Genomic DNA, 23,869 nt, shown 5'->3' on the forward strand with positions numbered 1-23,869 from the left:
CAAGTAGAGCAACACTTGAGTATTTCTGCCCTGGTTCTCCCAAGTCCCTGGCCTTCTGCTCCAGTTGCTCAGGCAGCATGTGGAGCCAGTGCTCTGCACCAGTGGAGTGCCCTTTGTTCTCAAGGCCTCTCAGTACCTGTCTCCTCCAAACACAGTTGGACCTCCCACCTCTCAAGGAGTCACCTCTGAGGACAGCCAAACTAAGAGGCATATTTCCACAAGGCTCCAAAGGGAATGTGGTGGTGTGAACGAGCATGTCCCCCATAGGTTCAGAAGTTTGAATACCTAGTCTCCAGTTGATGGCACTGTGTGGGTATATTTAGGAGGTGTGACCTTGCTGGAGGAAGTATGTCACTGGTGGTGGACTTTGAAGTTTCAAAGCCTGGTACCATTCCTCGTGTGCTGCCTCTGTGCAGTATTTGCAGTTTAAGATGTGAGCTCTCAGCATGTAGTTGCTGGTACCATGTCTGCTACTTGCTGCCATACTTCCCAACTATGACAGACTCTTAACCCTCTGGAACTGGGAGCCAAATAAACCCTTCCTCCTATAAATTGCCTTGATCTATAAATTATCTTGGCAATAGAAAAATAACTAACACGAGGGATTCTAGAATCTTCCTCTTTGTTCCTCGAAATTGAGAACCCCCTTAGTAAGCCACCAGAAAGTCCCAGAACACCAGCCTCTCTGCCCAGCAGCACAGGGCTTTAGAGACAGCCTGCCAGGTATTAACATGCTGCTGGCTGTGTCATCTGGAATAAGAGCCTTGAAGTCCCTGGACATTGTTTTACTCATCCTTTACCCTCCACCAGATGTGCAGATTCTATGAGATACATGGATACCCTTGCACTGACACAGACACTAAGCTAACCTTAGCTTGTGATCCTCCATGTGTCAGTACACACTCCTTAATACACATTGTCACACAAAAAGATCTCTGTCACATACTGTTCTGATTTACTCCCTAGGTGACCTACATAGCAGGCCATCAAATGTTGCATCAAAAGTGGTTTAATGGCCATTTACAAAACTCCTCATCCCCTGGGCTGGAATAATGTTCTGAAATGACAAGCTAAAAGGATGCATGCTCCCTGCATACCTGGAGGAAAGCCAGACACAAGGCACAGTCATGGGAAAGTTCTCTAACTTCTCTGTGGCCCCTATGGGCCTTGGCCTCCAGAACAGGGCCTCCACTTGGAGTTCCTCTGGCTCCAGTAGCAGCCATGGGAGCCCAGACGGGCCAATCATACTGTAGATTCCCCTAGTCACTGCAATTGGTGTAAGCATCAATTGGAGCAGGCCAAGGATATACAGTCTTAGAATTTTGCTGTGCCACTGGGGAAACAATGACTTGGCACCTGAAACAGTTTCTGAGAGACAAGGTACAGGAGAGGTGACAGAGTCCGTTCTTGGATAGGGTCCCAGTAGCACAACTTAACCTTTGGTCTCAACTCTGGAAGCCTAGACTTTCCGCGTTGTATATTTCTTCTCCCTTGTTTTGGTCCTAACTGATTGCTCCCCAGAGTTCATGCCTTATGTATGAAGAGTTCAAAACACAAGGCAAGTACACGATGAGGTTAGCCCATTCAGGTAAGGGACATAAAGACTTGTGAGAAGGTTTCTGATCCAAGTTCTGAGGGATGGAGGGAAGTTGGTTCTGTAGGGATCAAGGCAGGAACCTCACTTGAGGCCGATACTGTTTGATATGAAGCATCCCTCTAAGAGACTCATATACTGGGTTGGTCCACAGATGGTGGATACAAACATTGAGAGGTAGTGCTGTCATGAAGGCTCTCATAATCAATGGATCAGTCCATCAATGGATTCATAACCTGTGGTGTTACTGGGATGTAGGGGGAACTGAGAGGTAGAATCTGGTTGGAGGAAGTGGGTTACTTGGGGGGAGGGGAGCACTTTTGCTCCTGCACACCCTCTCTGCCTTACTTTGGGCTCAAAGCAATGAAACCAGAGATCATAATCTTAAACCAAGACGGAATCTTTCCTTCCTCAGATGTTTTTGTTATGGTGACAGAAAGCTTACCAACATAGAGACAGGGAAGATAACCTAAGGGAGACCTAGATTTGGGATCTGGGAGTTCTTCAGCTCAGATGGAACCCTGAAGATGAAGCAAGGGTAGGGTCCCTGAAGAAGGGACCAGACTCTGGGAGGGTAAATGCCAGGTTATGAGAGTGAGCAATAGGCAGATGTCTGCTCATAGTAAGTAAAAGAAAGTAGAGTTAACTTTGCTGGAGCCTTAGAGAATTAATGAATAGGTGCTGCCACCACCACCAGGTAGATATTTTATAGGCTTATAACAGAAAAGTTCAGCTGGAAATGGGCAGCCAGCATGGACTGAGGCTGAGGGTTAGCAAGCTGCTTATATGGCCCACTTTAGTAGCTAGGCTGATTAGCTTTAATAGTCAACTTGACATAGCCTAGAGTCATCTGAGAGGAAAACCTCTCTTAAGGAGTTGCGTAGATCAGATTAGCAGGCCTATGGGGGACTGTCTTGATTGTTGATGTAGAAGGACCCAGCCCACTGTAAGCACATCACCATTCCCTGGCAGGTGATCATAAGCTGTATAAGAAACCTAGCTAAGCATGAATCTGTGAGTGAGCCAGGAAAGTAGTGTTCCTCTATAGTTTCTGCTTCAAATTCCTGCCCTCACTTCCCTCAGTGATGAACTGTAACCTGGAAGTATAAACCAGATAGTCCCTTTCTTCCCCAAGTTGCTTTTGGTCAGATGTTTTACTCTAGCTACAAAAAGGAAACTGAAACAATAGCCAACGACCTAGTTAAACATGTACAGGGCATTCACATGGGTGCTGAAAAAGGGAGGGGTGAGGGAGATGAGGGGACATCTTGAGCTTCTGTGGCATATCCTGAGCAATTCTCTGAGGCAAGGTGGAGTCTCTCAGTGCTTTCTCAGCAGTTGCTGGGGCCATGGTCTCCTCCTTTAACCCTCTCAAGATTGTCCTTCCAAAGCCACCCAGTTCTCTCTCACAGCAGTGGTGCTTAGACATTTCCTGCCTCTGTTCCTTTAGTTCAACTAGAGATTTACAGGAGACCCCTTAGAACCAGGATTCACAAAGTGAAACAAAAGCTTTGAGTGGGTTGCCTGAGGCCACATAGCCTGGCATTGGTCTGGCTGGGCCTGGCTCACTCTGAGGTCTGAAACTGCTTGGCACACCCTGGAGCATATTAGATATATGCAGTCCCAGTGCCACCCCAGACCCACTGAGCCACGAATTGCATTTAAACAAATCCCTAGGGAGTTGTGTGCACATTTACATTTGAAAAGTGGCACTGGTCTCCACACTGCATGGGAGCAGCCAAACAGAAAGCAAAGGACCACAGGCCTGACTGTACTCGGGCTAGAACGAGAACATTATAAAGAGTTACAATTCTCTTCTGCACATTCCAAAATAGAGTTTATGACTTTCATAATGAAAAAACCAAACACTTTAAATTGAAGAAAGTTGAAACCACAAAATTATATGATATTATAAAGCTAGTAAATTATGAAATGCTTATTTGTATTTAAAAAGTAGGTCCATTTAGAGTTTGTTATTGCTTTTTGTTTTAATTGTTCTTTCTCAGCACCCACCACCAACCTTGTCATTCTTTTTCTTCCTCCTCCTTTCCTGCCTCTAAAGCCTGAAGCTTGGGTGCTTTTGAAAGCAGCTTTGGCCTTGCTCTCCCGAGACTGGTCAGAGCAGGAAGACCGTGTTCTGCCCACACTGGGCACATTAGAGCATAGGTCTTACCTAGCTGGATAGAGATTACTGTTTCCATGTTTACTAAAACTGAAAGCAGAGACTGATGTAAGCAGTGGGTGTAATTATGACTGGCCTACTCCCATGACGACTCTGCCCACAAAGGATGAATTCCTGAGTATCTCACAGTTTTCAAGTCCCAGAACTGCTGAGTTCGCCCATGGTTTCTTAGCTCCTTCGCGTTTCCTTGCCCTTCAATGCTCGGCATAAATGTCACTTCTTAGGGTAGCCTTCCACAACCTTCAGTCCCTTAGCATCAGACTAAGCTCTCAGTTGCAACTGATGGGAAAACAAACTTAGAGAGACTTAAAGTGTCCCCAAAGGAACATCCAAAAGATAAGAACATTAAGCTGGGTGGGTGGCAACAACAGCCATTTCTGGGTTTTGGAGAACCCTCAGTATACCTTGTAAGTCTGTCTTGCTTTGAAATCTGTGTATTAATTCAAGTGATTGCTTAGTCAACATCTGTCTTTCTGGCTAGACCGCACCTCAGCACAAAGATTCTGTGTGCCCACAGACAATGGTCTGACATGCAGTAGGTGTTCATCAAATCTTGAGCTCTCTTCAACTACCTTCCCTACATCTCTGTTCACTGGCCTTTGCCTGAGGTAAGATGGGAATGCTACTGAACAGGCTTCCCATTCTGAATCAGATATGCTTTGGATGCAGCCAGCGCCTCTGCCCCAGCTATATCTAGGGACAATCTGTGCCAGAGCATGCTGCCCTGCAGACAGAAACATCTGTCTAATGGCCAATGGCAACTAGGAACTACTGTCATACAGCAGCCCCTGGGGTAGGCTGGCCTTAGACAGGCAAGGGGGATGGGGTGGTTATAAATTCTGCCACACTGTAGGCTGGGCAAACTCCAGCCTTATAGTCCTCAAAGGACAATTAGTTCTGCCTATTCCAGGGAACAGTCTGAGGTTTTCACAGTGGTGCACAAGGTCTCCAGGCTCCCACCCAACAAAGCTAGTTCAAGTTGAGCCTTTATCTACTAAGATATCTTGTCAATCCCTAAATCAAATCAAGCTTTTGTAGTCAGAGAGACAGAGAGAGAGAGAGAGAGGAGAGATCCTTTTCTCTTTTCTGGAGCCACACTCATTTGTTCCTTAGGGAAGAATAAGAGTAGAAATGTAGCATCCTTACCCACTGACCCATCCTGCCAGCCCTGCATCTCAAGGTCTGGATTTTCCAGCTTTCATATAAACTATAAACACTCCCAAAGCCATCCTACCTCCTGGCTCCCCTCTCATCCGCTAACATATGTTTAAATGGTGGCCACAGCCTGGAGGAGGTTTGGGCCCTGAGTAGCTGCATGGAGAGGGTGACTTCACATGAGTAAAAACCAACTTCTGTCACTGTCCAACCATTGTGTACTTGGGCTCTGTTTGCTACAGCAGCCAGCCTTCGCCACTGTGAGCCATGTTAGCATATTGTTTTGTAAAGCTAAACACTGGCAGTTCCCCCCAAAACAAAGAAATTTGGTTTCCAGAAATAAAGCAACTTGGTTTTTGTTATTTGTTTATTGTGGGGAGGTTTTTTGGATCTCCAAAAAGAAATGTAGCCCTGGCTGTCCTGGAACTTGCTGTGTAGACCAGACTGACCTCAAACTCAGAGAGACCCACCCGCCTCTGCTACCTAAGTCCTGTGGCTTGGTTTTTCTTTAGACTCTTGCCCTCCCCACCCTACCAACCCCATTATAATGGCTGTCTATAAGAGACACTTATCTATCACTAAGTGATACTTAGACACTTAATATCACAAAGTGAGTGACATTCTTTAACTCTCAATTCACTGTATTTCCGTAGCTACAGCTAACAATGCTCAACTAGAGTCCAAAAAAAAAAAAAAAAAAAAAAAAAGGAAAAACTTTCAGCCCCCTTCTCCTTTTCTGCCCTGCAACTAACTTACTGTGTAGGCAGGGGGCGCTGTTTTTTACACTACAGACCCAGTCTATGGGTCTCCTCATCACAGGGCATGTGCTCTCATAGAGTCGCTTGTCTATCCTGGAAGAAGGCCACATCATTCATGTTAGCTGTGTGCACGTCCTCCTCTCCAGCCATCTCCACAGCCATCACACCAGCCCCTGATCAGTTTCCAGTGTAACCTCCCAAAGGCTCTACACCCCACATCAATTGTGTTACAGTCTGTTATAGTCTGAGTGTGCAAAAGCTCCTGGGTTGGAACACTTGGTTTCCAGCTGGGGGTATTGTTCTGTTTTGGTTTTGATCTGGATCTTACATAGCACAGGCTAGCCTCAAAAAAAAAAAAAAATCAATATGTAGTGAGGGATGACCTTTATCTTTTGCTTTACCTCCCAAATTCTGGAGTTACAGGTTTGTGCCACCACCCCAGGCTGACACTGGCACTGTTCAGAGAGCATGTGGAAATTTTGGGACATGTGGTCTAGCAGGCATGTGTAGAGACTTAAGGTAGGGTCGTTAGAGACTCATAGTCTGGCTCTGCTTCCCCAATTTTCATCTTTTTGCTCTGCTAAGATGTGAGAAAGTATTCTCCCACTCTTGCTGCCATGTACCCAGCCCCTGCAGCCACCACCCCTTCCCCACTGTGACAGTTAATCTTCATTGTCAACTTGGCTGGATTTAGAGGGAGACACACCTCTGGCTGTATCTTTGAGGGTGTTTCCATAAAGCCTTGACTGACACAGAGACAGCCATGCCCTAAATGTGGGTAGCACCATCCCATGGGCTGGGATCTTGGACTGAATCAAAAAGAAGGAAGTGAGCTGAGCAGCAGCATTCATCTCTATCTGTTCTTGACTTCCATGACTTCCCAGGTGTACCCTCAAATTGTGAGCTAAAATAAACCCTTCTTTTTTGAGCTGTTTTTCTCAGGTATTTTGTCATGGCAATGTGAAAAATAATGAACCCATGCTTAGGTTGAAATTTGTCATTTTGCTTATTGGTCTGCAAAATTAAAGGGTTGACTAGATGTCTCTTAATATTTGCTTTCATGACTTTGGAGCTTAATGATCCAAGAGTTTTCATTATTATTATTATTATTATTATTATTTTGCTTTATAATTTGTACACATAAATATGTTGTTCAATCAAAGTCTTCATTTCCTCCTGCCACTACCTTCCAGTCTGTGTATTGCTATAGGCTTGCTTTTCCTCTTCACAATATCGTTCCTGTCATTAAAAGCTCAGTTCAGATGACACCTTCATCAGGAAGCCTCATTCCAATGGGAGCAGCATATAACTGAACCTCTCTGTGTCTCTCTTTCTCACCCCTCTCTGTGTGTGTCTCCATTTTTGTATGTATTTAGTCTGTGTATGGGTCTGTACAGGTCTGGCTATCCATGTAGGTTCATATGGAGGCCAGAGATTAACACTAGAATGTCTTCCTCAATCATTCTCCACTGTATTTTTTTTTTTTTTTGAGACAAGGCCTCTCCCTAAACCTGGAGCACACTAGTCTAGGCTAGGAAAAATGCCTGTTCCAGCCCCACTAGAGCTGGTGTCACAGGTGCGTGTGGGGCTCCCATGTCAGTTCCTTATGCTCATACCAGGCTGGCCTCAAACTCACATTCTCTGTCCATTGAGCCAACTCCCAAAACCCTCTATTGTCTTTACATTCTTTCTGTGCCACATGGCTGAAGTGCTCTGCCCACTCCTAGCTCTAAGTGCTTAAAAAAATTCGCAGAACTAATTCCGTTTTATATTTATCTGTATTTGTTTATTCTACATATCTTGCTCTCTCTCTCTCCCTCTCTCTCTCATCTGAGAGGAATTAAGAAGTATTTGTTACTGCTTCATGTGTCCTGTGTTATGATATCAACTACACATCTTTTACTACCTTAGTTGTAACCTTAATATTAAAGTCCCCCCCTGATTCATTAGACTCGAGTGCAAATGTGTACTTTTTAAATATTTTGAACAATGCTAGAGTCCTACAGTATTATAAGTTCATTTAAGCTTTTCCCATTATTGTCATGAGTTTGAATTCCAGAAAACATTATAACATTTTTTGTTTGTTTTGAGATGGGGTCTCCCTGTGTATCCCTAGCTGGCCTAGAACTTGACCAAGCTGACAGCAAACTCACAGTGATTGGCATGCCTCTACCTTCTGAGTTCTGGGATTAAAGGTGTGTAACATGCTTGCCATGATTTTTCAAATATACAGTACACTGTTATCTATAGTCACCTTGCTGTAGAATTGAATTCTTACATTTATTCCTCTATTTGATTCAAATTTTGTGTCTTTAAAAAAACTATTTTTTATATGCACTAGTATTTTGCCTGTAATATATATATATATATTATATATATTTTGCCTGTAATATATATATATATATATTACAGGCAAAATACTAGTGCATATAAAAAATGCACTATATATATATATATAGACACACATATATATAGACACACATATATATGTATGTATATATATATATAGACATATATATATATGTCTATATATAATAGACATATATATATATATATATGTCTATATAATGCTAGGGAAGTTCAGGAGATGGTGTCAGACCTCTGGATCTAGAGTTTCATATGGTCATGAGCTGCCATGTGGGTCCTGGGTGAACCCAAGTCCTCTCCAAAAGTATTCAGTGCTCCTATCTGCCACGCCATCTTTCCAGCCCCCAATTTTCTCTTTCTTAACCAAGGTTCTCCAGCTCATGACATCTACCATTCTAGCCTCTGCTTCTGTGACCTTCATTTTGCATATTCCACACACAGGTAAGACAATGCTATTTTGGTTTTTGTGACTGCCTCAGTTTTGAATTTTAGGAATTTTTTTTTTTCAAGACAGGGTTTTTCTGTGTAGCCTTGGCTGTCCTGGACTCTCTTTCTTGACCAGGCTGGCCTCAAACTCACAGCCTCTGCCTGGGATTATAGTGCTGGGATTACAGGCATGCAGCATCATACCCAGCTTGGAATTTTATTCTTATATATTTAAATATGAATTCTCTTTCATTTGTCCTGCTTGGAAATTCATGTGTATTTTCCCCACTAATTTTGGAAAATTTTTGGTCATTGTGAAAAATCTTGGTTCTGTTCCATTTCATTTCTTCTTTCCTTCTGGTATCAGTTACATGGGTAGTACATGGTTTTTTCTGGGTCCCATGTTTCATTTCTGTGTTTTTTTTAATTAGTCCCTTATACAGAAACAGTTTTTTGCATACTTATTAAAGAACTGTCTTCCAATCCACTACCCTCTGAAGATGTGTTTATTAAGCTGTAAGCTCATGGATTGGGTTCTTGATGTCTGAGCCTGCATTTTTCAGTTCCTAAATCCCCATTGATGACTTCTTATAGATCCTGGCTCTCTGATAAAATTCTCCATCTCATTGCAGACTCTTAAACACATTGATCTTGGCCGTTTTCAAGCCTGTGCTTGATAACATTGTCTATAGTAACAATACTAAGCCTCTTGATCTATTTCTATTGCTTTTTAAATTTTTTATTTATTTTACTCTTCCCATGTTGTCTGTTGAATGACAGAGTTTTTAAAAACTTGCTTTTAAGCCAGGCGTGGTTGTTCATGCCTGTAATCCCAGCACTCAGGAGGCAGAGGCAGGTGGATCTCTGTGAGTTCCAGGCCAGCCTGGTCTACAAAATGAGTCCAGGACAACCAAGGCTACACAGAAAAACCCTGTTCCTGGGGAAAAAAAAAAACAACTTGCTTTTAAGTTAAAAGTCAGATATTGTACATGAAACACTGAAGAAACTGGTTATTATTATTACCTTTCTCTAGAAAAGGGTATCCTTTCCTGTGACTGTAAACACAGCAAGGACATATCACTCAATTTGAATTAAAACTTGTACTGAGTAAAGCATGGTGATATATGCCTTTGGTCCCTGCACTTGGGCAGCAGAGTGGAACTCTGTAAGTTCAAGGCCAGCTAGCTCTACATAGCAAATTCAAGCCAGCTAGGGCCACATAGTGAGATGCTGTCAAACATAGATTAATTGATTAATTAAAAACTAAGGTGACTTGAGTCTAGGCTAAAGTGCTATCAGTCTTAGATTTCCTTACTCCCCTCACCCCCAATCCCTGCATCATAACCATCTAGTGGTTCCAACTGAAAGCCTAGAATATTTTCTAGTAGCACCTCAGCTCTTACTGGACTGTGTCTTCCACTTTTCTCTTCCAAGTGTAATGAGGTCAAAAATTATTCCCTACCACTTTTAGGGGGTGACAGATAGGAATTAATTTCAGACTCTTTACATGATAGGAACTTGCACTATCATTGAGTCACACCCTCAGCCCTTGGTTTCTGATACAAGATTTCATTCTTTAGCTCAGGTTGGCCTCAAATGTGCAGTGTTCCTGTCTCATCATCCCCCAGGGTGGTATTAGAATTTATACCCACCCTTCCTTCCTTCCTTCTTTCCTTCCTTCCTTCCTTCCTTCCTTCCTTCCTTCCTTCCTTCCTTCCTTCCTCCCTTCCTTGTTCCCTTCTCTTGAAAGGCTTCAGAATTGGCAAACACCTGGAAGAGACAACAGTCCATCCATACTGGGATCTCTCTGTCCTTTCTTTGTTAGTTTTGATCTTGGTCATCAGCTTTTATCTCCACAGAGGATGTCTGGCTCCTCTATTTTGCTCTGTGTGCTAATACCAGGCTAATGGCCAAAAGGCATATCCTGTGACAAGACTCTTCTCTCTGGGTCCTAGATGCCTTTGAAGCCCTTCCCCTACACAGACGCATAAACTACTTATAGTCAGAAGCAAGTCTGTCTTAAAGAAGCCAGAATTAGCCCACTAGTCCTAAAACTCCCTAGGTGACAGAAGGAGATGCTTCTAAAACTGAACAAATAATTGCTTACATCAGTGATTTCATAAAACCCTCTGAAAGCTAATGACATGGCAGACACTGCCCAAGTATCCCCTTTGTGCGTAGCACTGAGCCTGACTTAAAATATTTAGTTGGGCTCCCAGCACTGAAGCTTTCAGCCCATGGTCCCTAGACCCTGTTGCTTTAGGCTTGGATGGTACAGTGTATTGTGGTGGGATGGACATGGTGGTGCACATCTTTAGTCAGCACTAGAGGTAAAGGCAGGTGAATATATGGATTCAAGGCCAGCCTGGACTACAAAGCGAGTTCCATGCCAGCCAGGGCTACACAGTGAGACCTTGTCTAAAAACCAGATGATAACAGCAAACACCTGGTTTATCATGGTGAGAGCCAGGAGCCAAGAAGCTGGCCAGGAGGAAGTGAACCAGAAAGAAAGGTCAGGTGTTCTCACATTCCCTTGAAGGGCGTATCCCAGTGTCCTTCTTTCCAACAGGCCTCACCTTGTAAGGGTTTCACCACACATACTCCCACAGCTCTATGGGCTAGCAACAAGGTATTTAATGCTAGGCCTTTGGGGGAGACATATTCAAACCACATTAAAAAGATCAGAACCCTGAGCCTCTAGGAATGTGCTCTCTAAAAGGGCTCTAGGACACTGAAGCAGGGTCAGGCTGTGGTCTGGCTAAGGGAGGTGGGCAAGTGGTAGCCAGGGCTGCACTGCAAGGCTGAGAATAGGGAAACCAGCTTCCTCCATTCTTCCCTCTTCATCCCACCCTGCATCGGGCCTGCTTCTGGATAAGTGTAGTCATATTGTGTTTAAAGAATAGAAGTCTAGGGGTGGGGAGATGGCTCAGTCAGTAAAATGCCTATGGCACACACATGGGGACTTGAGTTCAATTCCAAGTCAACCACATAGTAAAGCTGGGCGTGGTAGTGCTTGCTTTATAATTCCTGCATTGCAGAAGCAGAAAGAAGCAACTCCCTGGAGCTCACTGGCCAGCCAGTTTAGCCTGATCACAGAACCCCAACTCTCAGTGAGAGACTGTTTCAAAAACAAAATGGACAGCTTTCAAGGAACAATACTAAAAGTTGACCTCTGACTTCCACATCACATGCATATGAACGAACACACACACACACACAAAATCTGTGCCACTCAAATGCTGATATAATTGAGGCCCCAAGCCTTTGTTCCACTAAATGCTGCTGTGTTTGCTTGTTTGTTTGTTTGTTTTTAACCAGGGACCTGTCATCCTTTTCCTCTGGTGACCATGTGACAATGAAGAGTGAGAGGAGTCAGTTTCTAGCCCCTCTGGCTGGCAGGGTAAAGCAGTGTTTCTGGAGCTAGAGAACTTCCCCTACATGCCAGAATATTATGGGCTTCTTTATTCCTGGCTGTGTAGTACAGAGAGCCTTACTCTCAAGGGGCCGGTTCTTGCTCCACACACCTCACTGTGTGGCCTTGGGTAAACCCTGCCCCTTCATCATCTGTACTTGTCAATAGCTGCAAAATCCAGGTTTAGAATGAAGTTCTTTTTAGATCTTGGTACATGGAATACCTCTGCAAATGTCCCAAAGCCCTTATATACTTACGTCAGAGCCATACTACAAGGTTAAAGGGAGAGCTACTTATAAGGTGGGTAAACTGAGGCTTGGTGAGATGCAGTGATTTGCCTGGGGTTGTGTGGCAGATGGGCCGATCTATTGGCATGCTAGCTCATAAGAGTGAAGACTTTGGTCCAGTCGCTGATGTACTCTAGCATGTAGTATGGTGGCTCGCACTTAGTAGGTCCTCAATAAGCATCCACATAGTGAATGTATAAAGTAATCATGTGAAATTTGGACCCTGGCCATGTGACTGCAAAGCCTTTGCTCTTTTGAGTGCTCAACACTGTCCCCAGTTAGACCCACAGAAAGATCTGGATCATGTTGCGGAAGGCAAAGGGCATATCAGCATGTAGAATACCAACTGTGCGGTGGCAATCATCAGGGAAGAATGAAGAATAGCTAGGGACAATGGGGAGGTTGGGCCACACTCAGCTCCGTGTGGTGTCTTATACAGGAGCTGCAGTGAGAGCACAAAGGCTGCTGGGAGCCTGCTGAGTCCTGCAGTAATTGCAGAGCAACTGTTAGTGCTGACTGCAGGTAGACTCACCCAGAGGGCTGGCCTGTGCTGGGGTGATTACTTTTGCACAAGGTTCTCTGAACTTCCGGGTCTTTTGTGGCTTGGGAGTGCATACCCCAAAGTATTCACGTGGCTATAAATTGAACACATATGCTGTTGTCACTCCATGTCAAATACAAAGAAAGCTTTCTTACATTAAAAAAGATAACTAGCAACAGTGACTCTCTCTGTCTCAGTGTTTTGTCTCAGGACCCTCTATACCCATCACCAAGCCCAATTCTGTTTCCCCCCACACCACCAAAGTCTGGCACATTCCCCAAACTGCAGTCAGTGTTTGAAGCTCTAGTGTACCAGCCTCTGGCCACCCAGCGCCAAGTGCCCCTCCCTTTGTCTCCCCAGGGAACCCCAGCCATAGGGTCTGGAAGCCAGCCTGGGTCCAGGGGCTGTGCCCTCTTGGAAATGACCGTGACTGAGTCTGGTCCCTGTCTGCAGCAGGTCTTGTAGCCTTTACCGGCCTTCCGTCAGGGCCATGCTGGGACCTGGTGCTCAGAAGACTAGGCTCTGTAGGATGGGGTGCACACTGTGTGTGCATGTGTGCCACTTTCACACCTGCACGGGCTGGCACACCGGAGCGCCACGGAGGGGGCAGCACCCAGCTAAACAGGCTCTTTTTGATCAGCTGGCCCCGGACAGCCTTCCCCATGTGGCTACTGTTCTTCAAAGTGCCTTATACTTCCATAGCACCTTCTCTGTGAGGCAGACAGCAGACGTCTTATTCATGTGAATTCATTCAACTCCCATGCCAACCACTGTAGGCATGGATGAGTTCATTCTTTTACAGAGGACACAACTGAAGACCAAATGGAAAGTCACCAGAGGCTACATCCCAGTTTGGAGGCCAGGGAGCACATGGCTATATTACTCTTCCTTCCATTTCTGTTCCTCTGAGTGCAACTTCCGTCATAACCCCAATGACTGAGATGTTGCTAAGTGCCCTGGGCTGCTGGTCCTCCTACCCCATTACTATGTCTGTTGCAGTGGGCTTCTGTTCATGGAAACCCATTGCAAGCCAAAAAGCATAGATTGAGAGCACCTGAGACACACCTGGCCTGTGCCCCATCATAGCTCCGCTGCAGCTGGCTGCAGAGGTCAGGTCCTCTCCCTCATGTATTGCTGTCCAGAGCAAAGAGCAAAATAGATCGCTCTTTTTACAGAGTAATGTGTGTTACTCTCATGCCATCACCAAGTCAAAAAGTCCCGAGAAAGCCCATTCTATCTCAGGGGACATTTGTGTATTATCATGCTGCTGTCATTTGGATCTTTGAGCCCCCCTCCCCCAAGACACACATTTTAAAGACTTGGTCCCCACCTTGGCACTCATGGGAAATGAAGAGACTTCAAAGGGGTGGAGTCCAGAGGTCTTCAGGTCATTAGAAACATGCTTTTTTTAGGGGCTAATTCAGATCCTGCTTCCTGCCTCTCTTACTCTCTTCCTAGCCTTGAGAGCTCTGCCAAGATGCCAAGATGTGTGCCACCCCAACCCCCAAACAGCCAGGCCAGATTATCATGGCTGAAACCTTTCAACCCATGAGCCAAAACCAACAATTTCTCTCAATAAGTTGAAGACTTCAGCTGCCTGAAAGTAACAGCTGACCAGCCCATCTCCTAATCTAGGGAGGGGGCAGACCTCACTCATCCCACCTTTCAGGACCCATGCCAGCTCAAGTTGCAGATGTCAGGAACCAGGAAGGGATTCCAGAGGACCTCAGCCCCAGTTGTCAGCTATCCTGCACACAGGTCCACCCTCTGTATCTTTGTAGGACCATTACCTATCCTCTTTGCCCAAATTTCCAACTATGGAATTCACAACCATGATGAAATGGCTGTCTTACATGACAGTCAGTGGTCTGTCTGCAGCAACAGGTCACTGAAGACCTTTCCCACACAGGCTGTGCCTGCCTCCTGCCACTATCTCCTGTGAAGCTACCGGTGTCTTCCAGGTCTCGTGTCTGGACATAGAGATCTTTACCTCTTCCATCAGCAAATCTATCCCATCCTCCTTGGAATTTTGGCATTCTGGCCATAGAGAGCATGATTTTGGGCACAAATGGGAGAAACCTGCTCACTGAAGGGAGACTCACTCCCTTTTTGGATGCACAGCTACCCAGGGATACTCACTCTCCGAAGGGATACACAGCCATTAGGCCTAGTACTGGAGTTCACTTTGCAAACTTGAGTCTGGCTGATCTGTCCCTCCCTGCCTCTGCCTCAGGCCTGCTGACTGAAGTGATTAATGGTTCGAAATGAATAGCAGACTGTGATGGGATCCATCAAGGGTTGTTAGGAGAACAAATAAATGACAAGCATATACGTCAGGCTTTGTGGATAGTGCTGGCTGGGGCGCCTTGGGGCTGGGGAGACCTGGATTTAAATGTCAGTTCTGCCAGCTCCTGGCTGTGTGGCCTTGGGCAGCATGCTTAATCTTTCTGAGCCCCAGGGTCTTCATTTGCTAAATGGGAATTACAGCAGCCTTGCAGAGTAGTGGTTGAGGATTTGATGTCATACTCTTCTTTCAAAGGTGCTAGCTCCTTCTGAAGGCCAGAGTTTAAATGGTTGGGCTGACAGATCAAGCTCCTGATTCTCCCATGGGATTCCTTTCTAGAACACAAGCTCTGGAACACTATGATGTTCTCAGATTTGTAGGTTCAGAGAGTAAGGGAGGCTCAGAGAGATTAGTGATTCCCTCACAGACACACAGTTAAGCTCTGACAGACCAAGGCTCCAGGTGAAGGCTGCTTACCTTCCCATCGCAGCTAGGATAGGCTGCTCTGTACAGGTCACCTCTCTGCTGCTAACCAGAGAGATCCTCTTGTACCCTTCATCTCCACTGAAGACACACACCTCACTGTTCTAAGTTATTCCTTAAAGCTGAGATTTGCTGAGCCCAACAGCTGCCAGCCTGCTTGGGTGGAACCATCCCTAGGTTCGGAGACAAACCCAGCAGACATCCTCCCACTCCTCCAGCCCCACCCCAGACTGTCAGACAAGCATCTTTAGACAAGCCCTACCCTTCCCGAGCCTCTCTGGCCTCACCTCTAAGATGCAGGAGGAAGCCAGGGTTCAGGCAAGGGTCCTGGATGCCTTTTGCCTGTCGCAGGTAAGGCATGGTGGACATTGATTCATTTAACAGTCGCTTATTCCCTTCATTAATTTCCTCATTGATTACTTTATGGCCTCATTCATTTATTCAGTCACTCACTCCCCTTCAGTCTGTTATCTGCTTATTCATTTGTTCACCCATCTAGTCATTCATACATTCATTCGCTTACCCATGCATTTATTCATTTCTTACTAACCCATTCATTACCCATGCATGCATTCATTTATTCGTCCATGCATTCATTCATTTACTCTCTTATCCATTTATTCACAATGCAATCATTCAGTCATCCTTGCATTCATCTATTCATTCCTCTACTTACTGAGCTGTTCGTTCGTTCATTCATTCATTCATTCATTCATTCATTCATTCATTCATTCATTTCATCCATCCATCCATCCATCCATCCATCCATCCATCCATCCATCCATCCATCCATCCATCCATCCATCCACGTATGCATACATTCCCCCACGCATTCGTTCATTCATGAATCCTTGAGAGCAGAGCGCTGGGGCGGGAGGCCAGCGCTGGCAGGTTGCGGGTGCGAGGCCCTCCTCCTCCGGGCGCCCCTCCCGCCCGACTCCCGCGCCGCCCCGCCCCGCCCCCGCCGGGAAAGCGCGCGCTCTCGGGGAGCCGCTGCTCAGCCGCGGGCGGGCGCGGAAGCCGGAGCGGAGCCGGCGGCATCTACCGAGCCGGCCGCCCATGCCCCGCGCGCTGGGCCCGCGGCCTCCGGAGCCCTGCGCTGCGCCCGGCCCGGCGGGGGCGAGGCCGGGTGGGGCCGCCCGGCGGCTGCGGGGATGCGGGGCTGGCGCAGGAACCTCGCGCTCTGCCTGCAGCGGCTGCCGGACGAAGGTAGGACGCGGTCGCGGAGGGGCAGGGTGTCCCTGGGGCCGGAGGGTCACCGCGGAACGCGCGCTTTGCACAGGGATCGACAGAGTCGCTGTGCGCACAGCCGCAGCGGAGCCGGGCCATTAGCAGCCACGTGCCTCCTCCTCCATGCCGCCCGCGGAGCTTGGAGCGCAGGGACCCCGATCCGACAGAGCTCGGCGCCCAACTTTCCTGCGCACTCCGGGCCTGCGGTACTGCGCGCACCCAGAGCCCGCAGCCACCTAAGTTACAAAGAGACCGGTGCGGATGAGGGTCCCTGCCGGGCTTCCCCTGCCGCAGCGCTGCGACGCCGCACCTCCAGGCTGCCCCTCCCCTTACCTGTTGTCTGCACCGCCCTCAGGGAAAAGGATGAGGGTAAAGCAGCCGTAGGAGGACCCGCGTCCGTGTTGTCACCGCCGAGCAAAGTTTGGGTTTGGTGCTAATTAGAAATTGCTAGGGCTGCGAGTCCCGGACCAGCCGAGGCAAAAGGCAGCTGCCACCCCTCACCTCACACTTGGGGATGACACTGGGTGGCACGAACACTTCCTAACACCTGGCCCTGCCTTTAACCTTCACAACCAGCCCCTCGGGGGCGCTGTGATTCTTTCCACTTCACAGGTGAGAATGGCCTCAGAGAAGTGAAGCCCGGTTCCCAAGGTCACACAGCCAAGAAGTGGGGAAAACAGGGATGTGAACTTAAATCCGTAAGACCCAAAAGCTTTGGGTGTCTTTAAGCCCCCAAGTTGAGTTTTTCACAGTCTCGTGGGAAAAGAACCCATTTCCTAAGCGTGCTGGAGAGGACTGGGCCTGGGAAACTGGTCCTACTTGGACCCCAATCAACCCTTCAGGCCTGGGGTAGTGCCCATGATGCTTACCGGCCTAGCATTCAGAAGCTGAACGACCAATCTGGGCTCCTTCGGGACACGGAAGGAGAAATTTCCTGCCTGGGATGAAGAAGGAGGCACATAGCAGGGCAGTCAGCTGGGGGGTCAGGTGCCCTCAGGGAGCCCGCAAACCAGGAAGGACATTTTAGCTCAGTCAGGTGCACACCACCCACCTTTAGACAGGGGCTTTCTGGAAACAGAGTCACTGTTGTCTACGTCTTTTCTCAGCCTCAGTCCTGACCGGACACATAGCCCAGAGCCAGCTCTGAAGCTGGAAGCTGTAATGTCCTGGTGGGGAAAGTGCCGCTCATGTTTTTTCCCAGCCCTCTTGCTCTGTGTGCACACACATGCCTGTGGCACGGGTCATGTGACAGGTGTGCCTGGGGCGCTGTGTGGTGCACAGGGCAGGGTCTGTGTGGAAGCACGTATGAGGTGTGGGTGGCATGTGTGAGGTACATATGGAGTGCAAACACAAGGCCTGTGAGTGAGGGATGGAGTCAGAGTCGCCTGGGAGAGATTTTTGTTGGATGAAGGCCATTCCCTTGGTGACAGGCAGCACTCAGCCCTTGAGTATTTCCTGGAAAATCTTAGTTGAGGTTGATTCTTGACCACAGTGCTACAGCAGGGGGTGGCTGGTGCAGCCATCTCAAGGCAGGAAATTACCATCTGAAACAGACAAGATCCCTAGCTTTCTCTGGACTACAGGAAAATTAGTTCCCATGGGCTTGCCACTGATGTGAAGCTCTGAGGTGTGGGTCCTACTGGACAAAAGGGTGATGGAAGGTCATCTAAGGTGGGGACACAAGAGAGACAAAGACAGGCCCCTGGTGTCTATCAGAGAGGAGCTTTACCCAGACAAAGGGATGTTTTGAACAAGACTGACTCCTCTGGGTACCATGCTGGGTAATATAAGGCCTTGGGGAAGAGGAGCAGGCAGGCTTGGAAACCAGACTCGAGTCTGTCAAATACTTCTGTCCTAGTTTGCTTATCTATTGCTGTGATAAATGTCAAAACAAGAAGCTACTGGGGGAAGAGTTTATTTTGCTTATAGGTTACAGTCCATTATAGTGAGAGGCCAGGGTAGGAAGTCAAGGCAGGAATAGGGAGGCAGGAACTAGTAGAGACCATGAAGGAATGCTGCTTCTTGGCTTGCTCCCTGGCTCATGTTTAGTTGGCTTCTTAAAATATAGTGCAAGCCTACGTGCTGTGGGATGTGACTGTTCACAGCGGGCTGGGCCCTCCGTTAGCAATCAATAACATTCCCCCAGAGACATCACAATAGAGGCAATAGGGTCCCTTTTCCAGGTGACTCTAAGTTTGTGTCAAGTTCACAGATGAAGCTATGCCAACTGTGGGGTCTTGGACATGGTAATATCCCCCTCCCCATTTTATTTTTGTTCTTCTGTTTTGTTTTTTTCCCCTAATATTAAGCATTAAGCCAGGGCCTCATATATGCTAGGTAAGCTCTCCACCCTGTTTTGCAACTTTAGTTTTTCATCCTCCCTGCAGGTGTCATGAAGAGTCCCTGATGTCCTGTCCTAGTATAGGACCTGTACACAGAAGGAGGTCTTCCTTCCTGTTACAACCTTAGACTTGGGGAAACAATCTAGTATACCACCGATCGATCAGAGAAGAGCTCAGGACCCAGTGTGGATTTTGTCTTGAGCAGCCTGTTCAAGGCTCTTCATTGCTACGACTTGGTGGAATCCACAGGGTAGTAGTGCCTATGGAATGGCTAATTGATCACTGCCTGGCCTTGCACTCTGAGGTTGACTTAAAGTAACAGGAACACTCAGCACCATTTTTAGGACCTAGAATAGTAACCAGGTTCTTGGAGTAGAGAAATACATGACTAGCAATTGTGGGAAGAGTTCCGTAATTCTTGATGCTCTGTGTGTATGTGTGTGTGTGTGTGTGTGTATGACGTACATTCCAGTGAACCTTCACCTTGACCTTTATGTTCCTATAGACAGTGACACATTCTCTTCTATTCATTGCAGCAAATGCTTCATGAAGGCATCTCCTGCAACACACACACACAGACACACTCAGGCCATAGTCTACCAGACAACAGACATCCAAGGTACCCAGTGCTTGGAGAAGGGCACTGAGAGATGAGAAGAGGTCCTGTGCAACTCATTTAAGATGCTCAGCTGTCTGCCAGCAGCATCTTTTGAGGTTGGCCTCGTTTAGGTTGCTCCTTTGCTGGTCTTTCCTGCTCTCTGACAGCCTCTTGGAATGTTAGCCAGGGAGTTAATCAGAACTCATCATACCCATCCCTCTCCATAGAGATGGGAAATGAAACAGCAGTCCCCAGTATGTGGGGCTCTGTTCTGTGTGTCTCTCTCTCAGACACTACCACTGTGAACAAAGACCTGTGGGAACTGTTTACACACAAGGGACAGAAAAAGAACTGTCCAAGTCAGCATGGAGGGGTCAGCTTCAGAGTCTAACCTGACATGAGTCGGCACTTGGGGGAAATGCTCTGCAAAGTCCTAGGGAAAGAAATTTCTTCACAGGGTGCAGGTGGCCAAGAAAGGTGACTCTTGTTGCCTGAAGAGTAAGAAGAACCAGACAGGCCTGGAACAGAACAGAATAGTGATTTGGGCCAGGACCAGCAGGTGCAGAGAAAAGCATGGGTGTTTGGGGTTCACGCTTGTTGAACAGTGTGACTTGGAGGCAGAAAAAAGAGGCTAGAGGGAGAATGATGAGCTGTAAGACTGAAGGAGCCCAGACCTTGAGAGCAAGATGTCTAGCTCTGATGACTTTTAGTGAGAGCCTTGGGTGGACTTAACCCAGGGCTTGGACTGGCCCCACAGATAAGGATCCCTGAGTGATGTGAATAGCAGCCTGGAGAGACATCCCAAACAGAGGTTTGGCACAGTGCATGGCAGATGTGGGAAAGCAGCTGGAGCACAGGCTTCTACAATAGGCCTGAGGCAGTTCCGGGAGCTGTCCAAGGTACTGACAGGCACGTGCCAAGTGTCTGGAATTACAGGCTGTTAGGATGGCATGCAAGTGCTTGTGCATACACACGCCTGTGTCCTGTGGTACCCAGCTAGCTGATGTGTCCCTGTGTCGGTTACCTAGGAGACAACGAGAAAGATGATAGGATGGAATGTGATTGGCTATTCACTCCTGCTGCTCATCTCTCTGTCAGACCCACAGGCAGGGGTTACAAATGGTCCTTGTGGGCATGCCAAATGCTGGAGAGAGCCTTGGATGCTCACAGCCCCGGGCCCTCTGTGTGAGTGTGGCTCCCAGTGCATTCCATGCATGCAGCTTGAACAAAGCGGCATCTGGGGCTGATGGACTTCCTGCTGTGGAACATCTGCTCAGGGCTTTAAATCAGGTAGTGGGGACCCAATAAATTTAAGAAGAACTAGCAACTAGCCAGACTCGGGAAGGGATCTTTTGTTTGGTTTTAATAACTGCAATGTCAACACTCAAGCTGATTTTAAATGCCTCCTTGAGCCTCCAAAAATGCAAATAAGGCTTTGAACGGTGGAAGTTATTTCCCATGACGAGTCTGGTGATGTCAGTGAGTGGCTGCCCCACCCCCATCTGGCCCGCTGGGTGGTGTGAAGCTGTGACTGGGCTTTTCCTTCCCTCTGTCTTTAGAACATTTCTTTTTCTTGTATGTTGTGAGTAAAGAGACATGAGATCCACATTCTCCTTAGAAAGATGTCAGGGAACAAAGCTTCAGACACCTTTCCATAACACTGGGGGTGGAGTGGGGAGCAATCATCTAAACAATACTCAAACAAAAGAAAACAACAGAAATTGGCTCTAAGACCACAGATGGTTAGCCTTCACCATCTTTTCTCCCCATGCACGCTTCAGATTGGCAGGTGACAGCCAGGGAGGAAGGCAGCAAACTTCCTGCCTCTCTGGCTCTGCTCCTGGCTTCTCTGTCCTAAACTCAAGTTTTCATGAGCCCAGAACAGTGCTTCTCAGCCTCTTCCTTATTTTTAGCGAGAATAATAACAACAAAGTCCTTCCTCTGGAGCTGGCATGATGGTGCATGCCTTTAATCCTAGCTCCTGGAAGGCAGAAGCAAGCAGACAGATCTCTGTGATTTTGAGGCCAACGTAGTCTACATATTGAGCTCCAGACCAGCCATAGTTATATAGCCTAACGAAACTCTCCATCCTTTGCTTTCTTCCCAGTTCCTCACTTCCCATGTCATCCTCTCAGCTTGTCTGATGGGCTCCATATGAACACCATATCTGGGTGGCTTCCAGGGCTTTAAACATCACCCCTGATGCCCTGGGACTTTTACTCAGAAGAAAGACAGGAGGAGCAAAGGGAGTCCAGGGCTGTCCTATCCCTTGGGCTGCCCTTCTACTGTTCTCTGATCACTTCCTTGACCTGTGCAACTGTCCCTTCCCCGACCATCCATCTAACAGAGCAGTCCTTCACCTCTGCCACTTTCCACAGCCCCCCAAGGGGCTGACTTTTCTGTTACCCACTTTTCCCTCTATATGTATCATGCCAGCTGCTATCACATCTATCCTCTGCTCTGTGAGGTACCCAGCTGCTTCATAACAACAGAAGAGGGAAGGCAGAAGGCCCACCTGCAGTGAGCACTTGTTGTGAGCCAGGGCCTGGGAAACCTTTCTCACATTATTCCTGTGAAGTGATGCCCACAAGGAGGACAGTCGTGAGAAGAGATCAGCTTGTCTGCATCCCTGTTTAGCTGAATTCTCCCTTCCCAGCCTGTATGCCCCTGCTTCTACTCAAACCTCTATTCCAGACTTGGGGCTGCCTTCCAGTCCCGGAGGTTATTCCTAAAGCTGTGTGACTATATTTGATGACTTTGCCTCTGAGCCTCACCTGCCTTCTCTGTAAAGTAGGAGTAGGAACAGCCTCCAGGCAGATGAGTGGGAGGAGCTAAAGAGATGAAGGTGGGGGTCCTTGTGTGAGAGGAGCAGGGAAATGAAGTCAGAGCCTAGTTGGGGAGAGCAGAGTATGACCAAATGCCCTGTGTCCCCAGGCCATGAGCTTGGGGTCCAGAGGCCAGTTAATGTGCTTGCCTATATTAGAATGGATAAAATCATGTCCCACCATATTTAAAACTTGTAATTAACTAAGAAAACTACATGTGTGTGCACATGAGTGCTGGTGGCCATGGAGGTCGGAGGTCTAGGGTCACCCTGAAGCTGGAGTAATAAGCAGGTGTAAGCTGCCTGATACGGGTTGTGGGAATTTAACCCAGGTCCTCTGTAAGTGCTCCTACCTGCTAAGCCATCTCTCCAGCCCCATATACTTAAAAAACAAACAAACAAACAAAAAATACACACAATTAAACTGATCTCAGACAGAAACTCGTCTTTTACGAAAAAAAAAAAAGGAATACAATATTTGAAAGTAGTAAAAATAAAAAAATTTTAATTTCTTGGGCTAGACATCTCCTCTGGCTACTTGTTTAGCCATAAACAAGTTTCCTCTTCATAAAAATGAGAAGATAACCCTCCCCGGGGAGGTGACATGTGATTAGGAAGGTGGGGAGGAAGGGGTGGTGCTTTCGGTGACACCGGAGCAGGGTGAGAGGAGGCTACACAGCGACAGCTCCTGACTGAGCGGGCTGCACACCGTGCTCTGTGTGGTTTACAAGTTAACTATTAGTTTTTATAGCAACCCTATGAAATAAGGACTTGTTTTGGCTTTTTTTTTTTTTTTTTTTTTTTTTTTTTTGGCAGTGCTGGGATGGAAGCCAGAGCTTTGCATACACACCACAGGCAAGTAGGCTACCAATAGGCAACGTCCTCAGGTTTCGGTTATGAGAAAGGTCCCACTGTGTAGCCTAGTCCGGCCTTGAACGCTCAATTCTCCTGCCTCAGCCCTCTAAGTACTGAGATTACAAACATGCAGCATCACACCTAGCTGAGGTAGGCACTGTTTTCAATCCTATTTTTCAGATGAGGAGACTGAAGCAGAAAGGTTGTACCTTCCAAGGGTACATACAATGAGAAGCAGGTCTGGGCCTGAACCCAGGCTGCTGAGCCAGGCTCAGGGTCTATTTGTACCATAGCACCTTCCCCAAGGTCCTCTCCGGAGGTGAGCATCATGTTGTAAAGGGCCTCTCCCTGTGGAGCTTGATCCCAGGACAGCGAGTCCTACCTCTGGCTGGGCACTGTAAACAGAGGGTGAGTCACCAACCCAGAAGAACAAAAATGGCGATGCCTGGCTCACAGGCAGGGCTTGTTTGACTCTCTGGTTTGAAGTACAGGTTGTTAACTTTTAAATGGCAGGAGAGATTTGACACAGCT

At 47.2% G+C, this 23,869-nt stretch overlaps 1 protein-coding gene across 1 annotated transcript in view; it reads left to right on the forward strand.

Moving 5' to 3' along the window:
- Positions 1-16,643: 16,643 nt before the first annotated feature.
- Positions 16,644-23,869, forward strand: part of Grip2 (glutamate receptor interacting protein 2) — a 77,432-nt gene continuing 70,206 nt past the window's right edge. Inside the window, exon 1 of the mRNA XM_055628495.1 lies at positions 16,644-16,698. Coding sequence (XP_055484470.1) covers positions 16,644-16,698 — 55 coding nt within the window. The remainder of the gene's footprint in view (positions 16,699-23,869) is intronic.

Source organism: Psammomys obesus, unplaced genomic scaffold (genome assembly GCF_907164565.1).
Source record: "Psammomys obesus unplaced genomic scaffold, mPsaObe1.curated_primary_1811, whole genome shotgun sequence".
Lineage (NCBI taxonomy): Eukaryota > Metazoa > Chordata > Mammalia > Rodentia > Muridae > Psammomys > Psammomys obesus.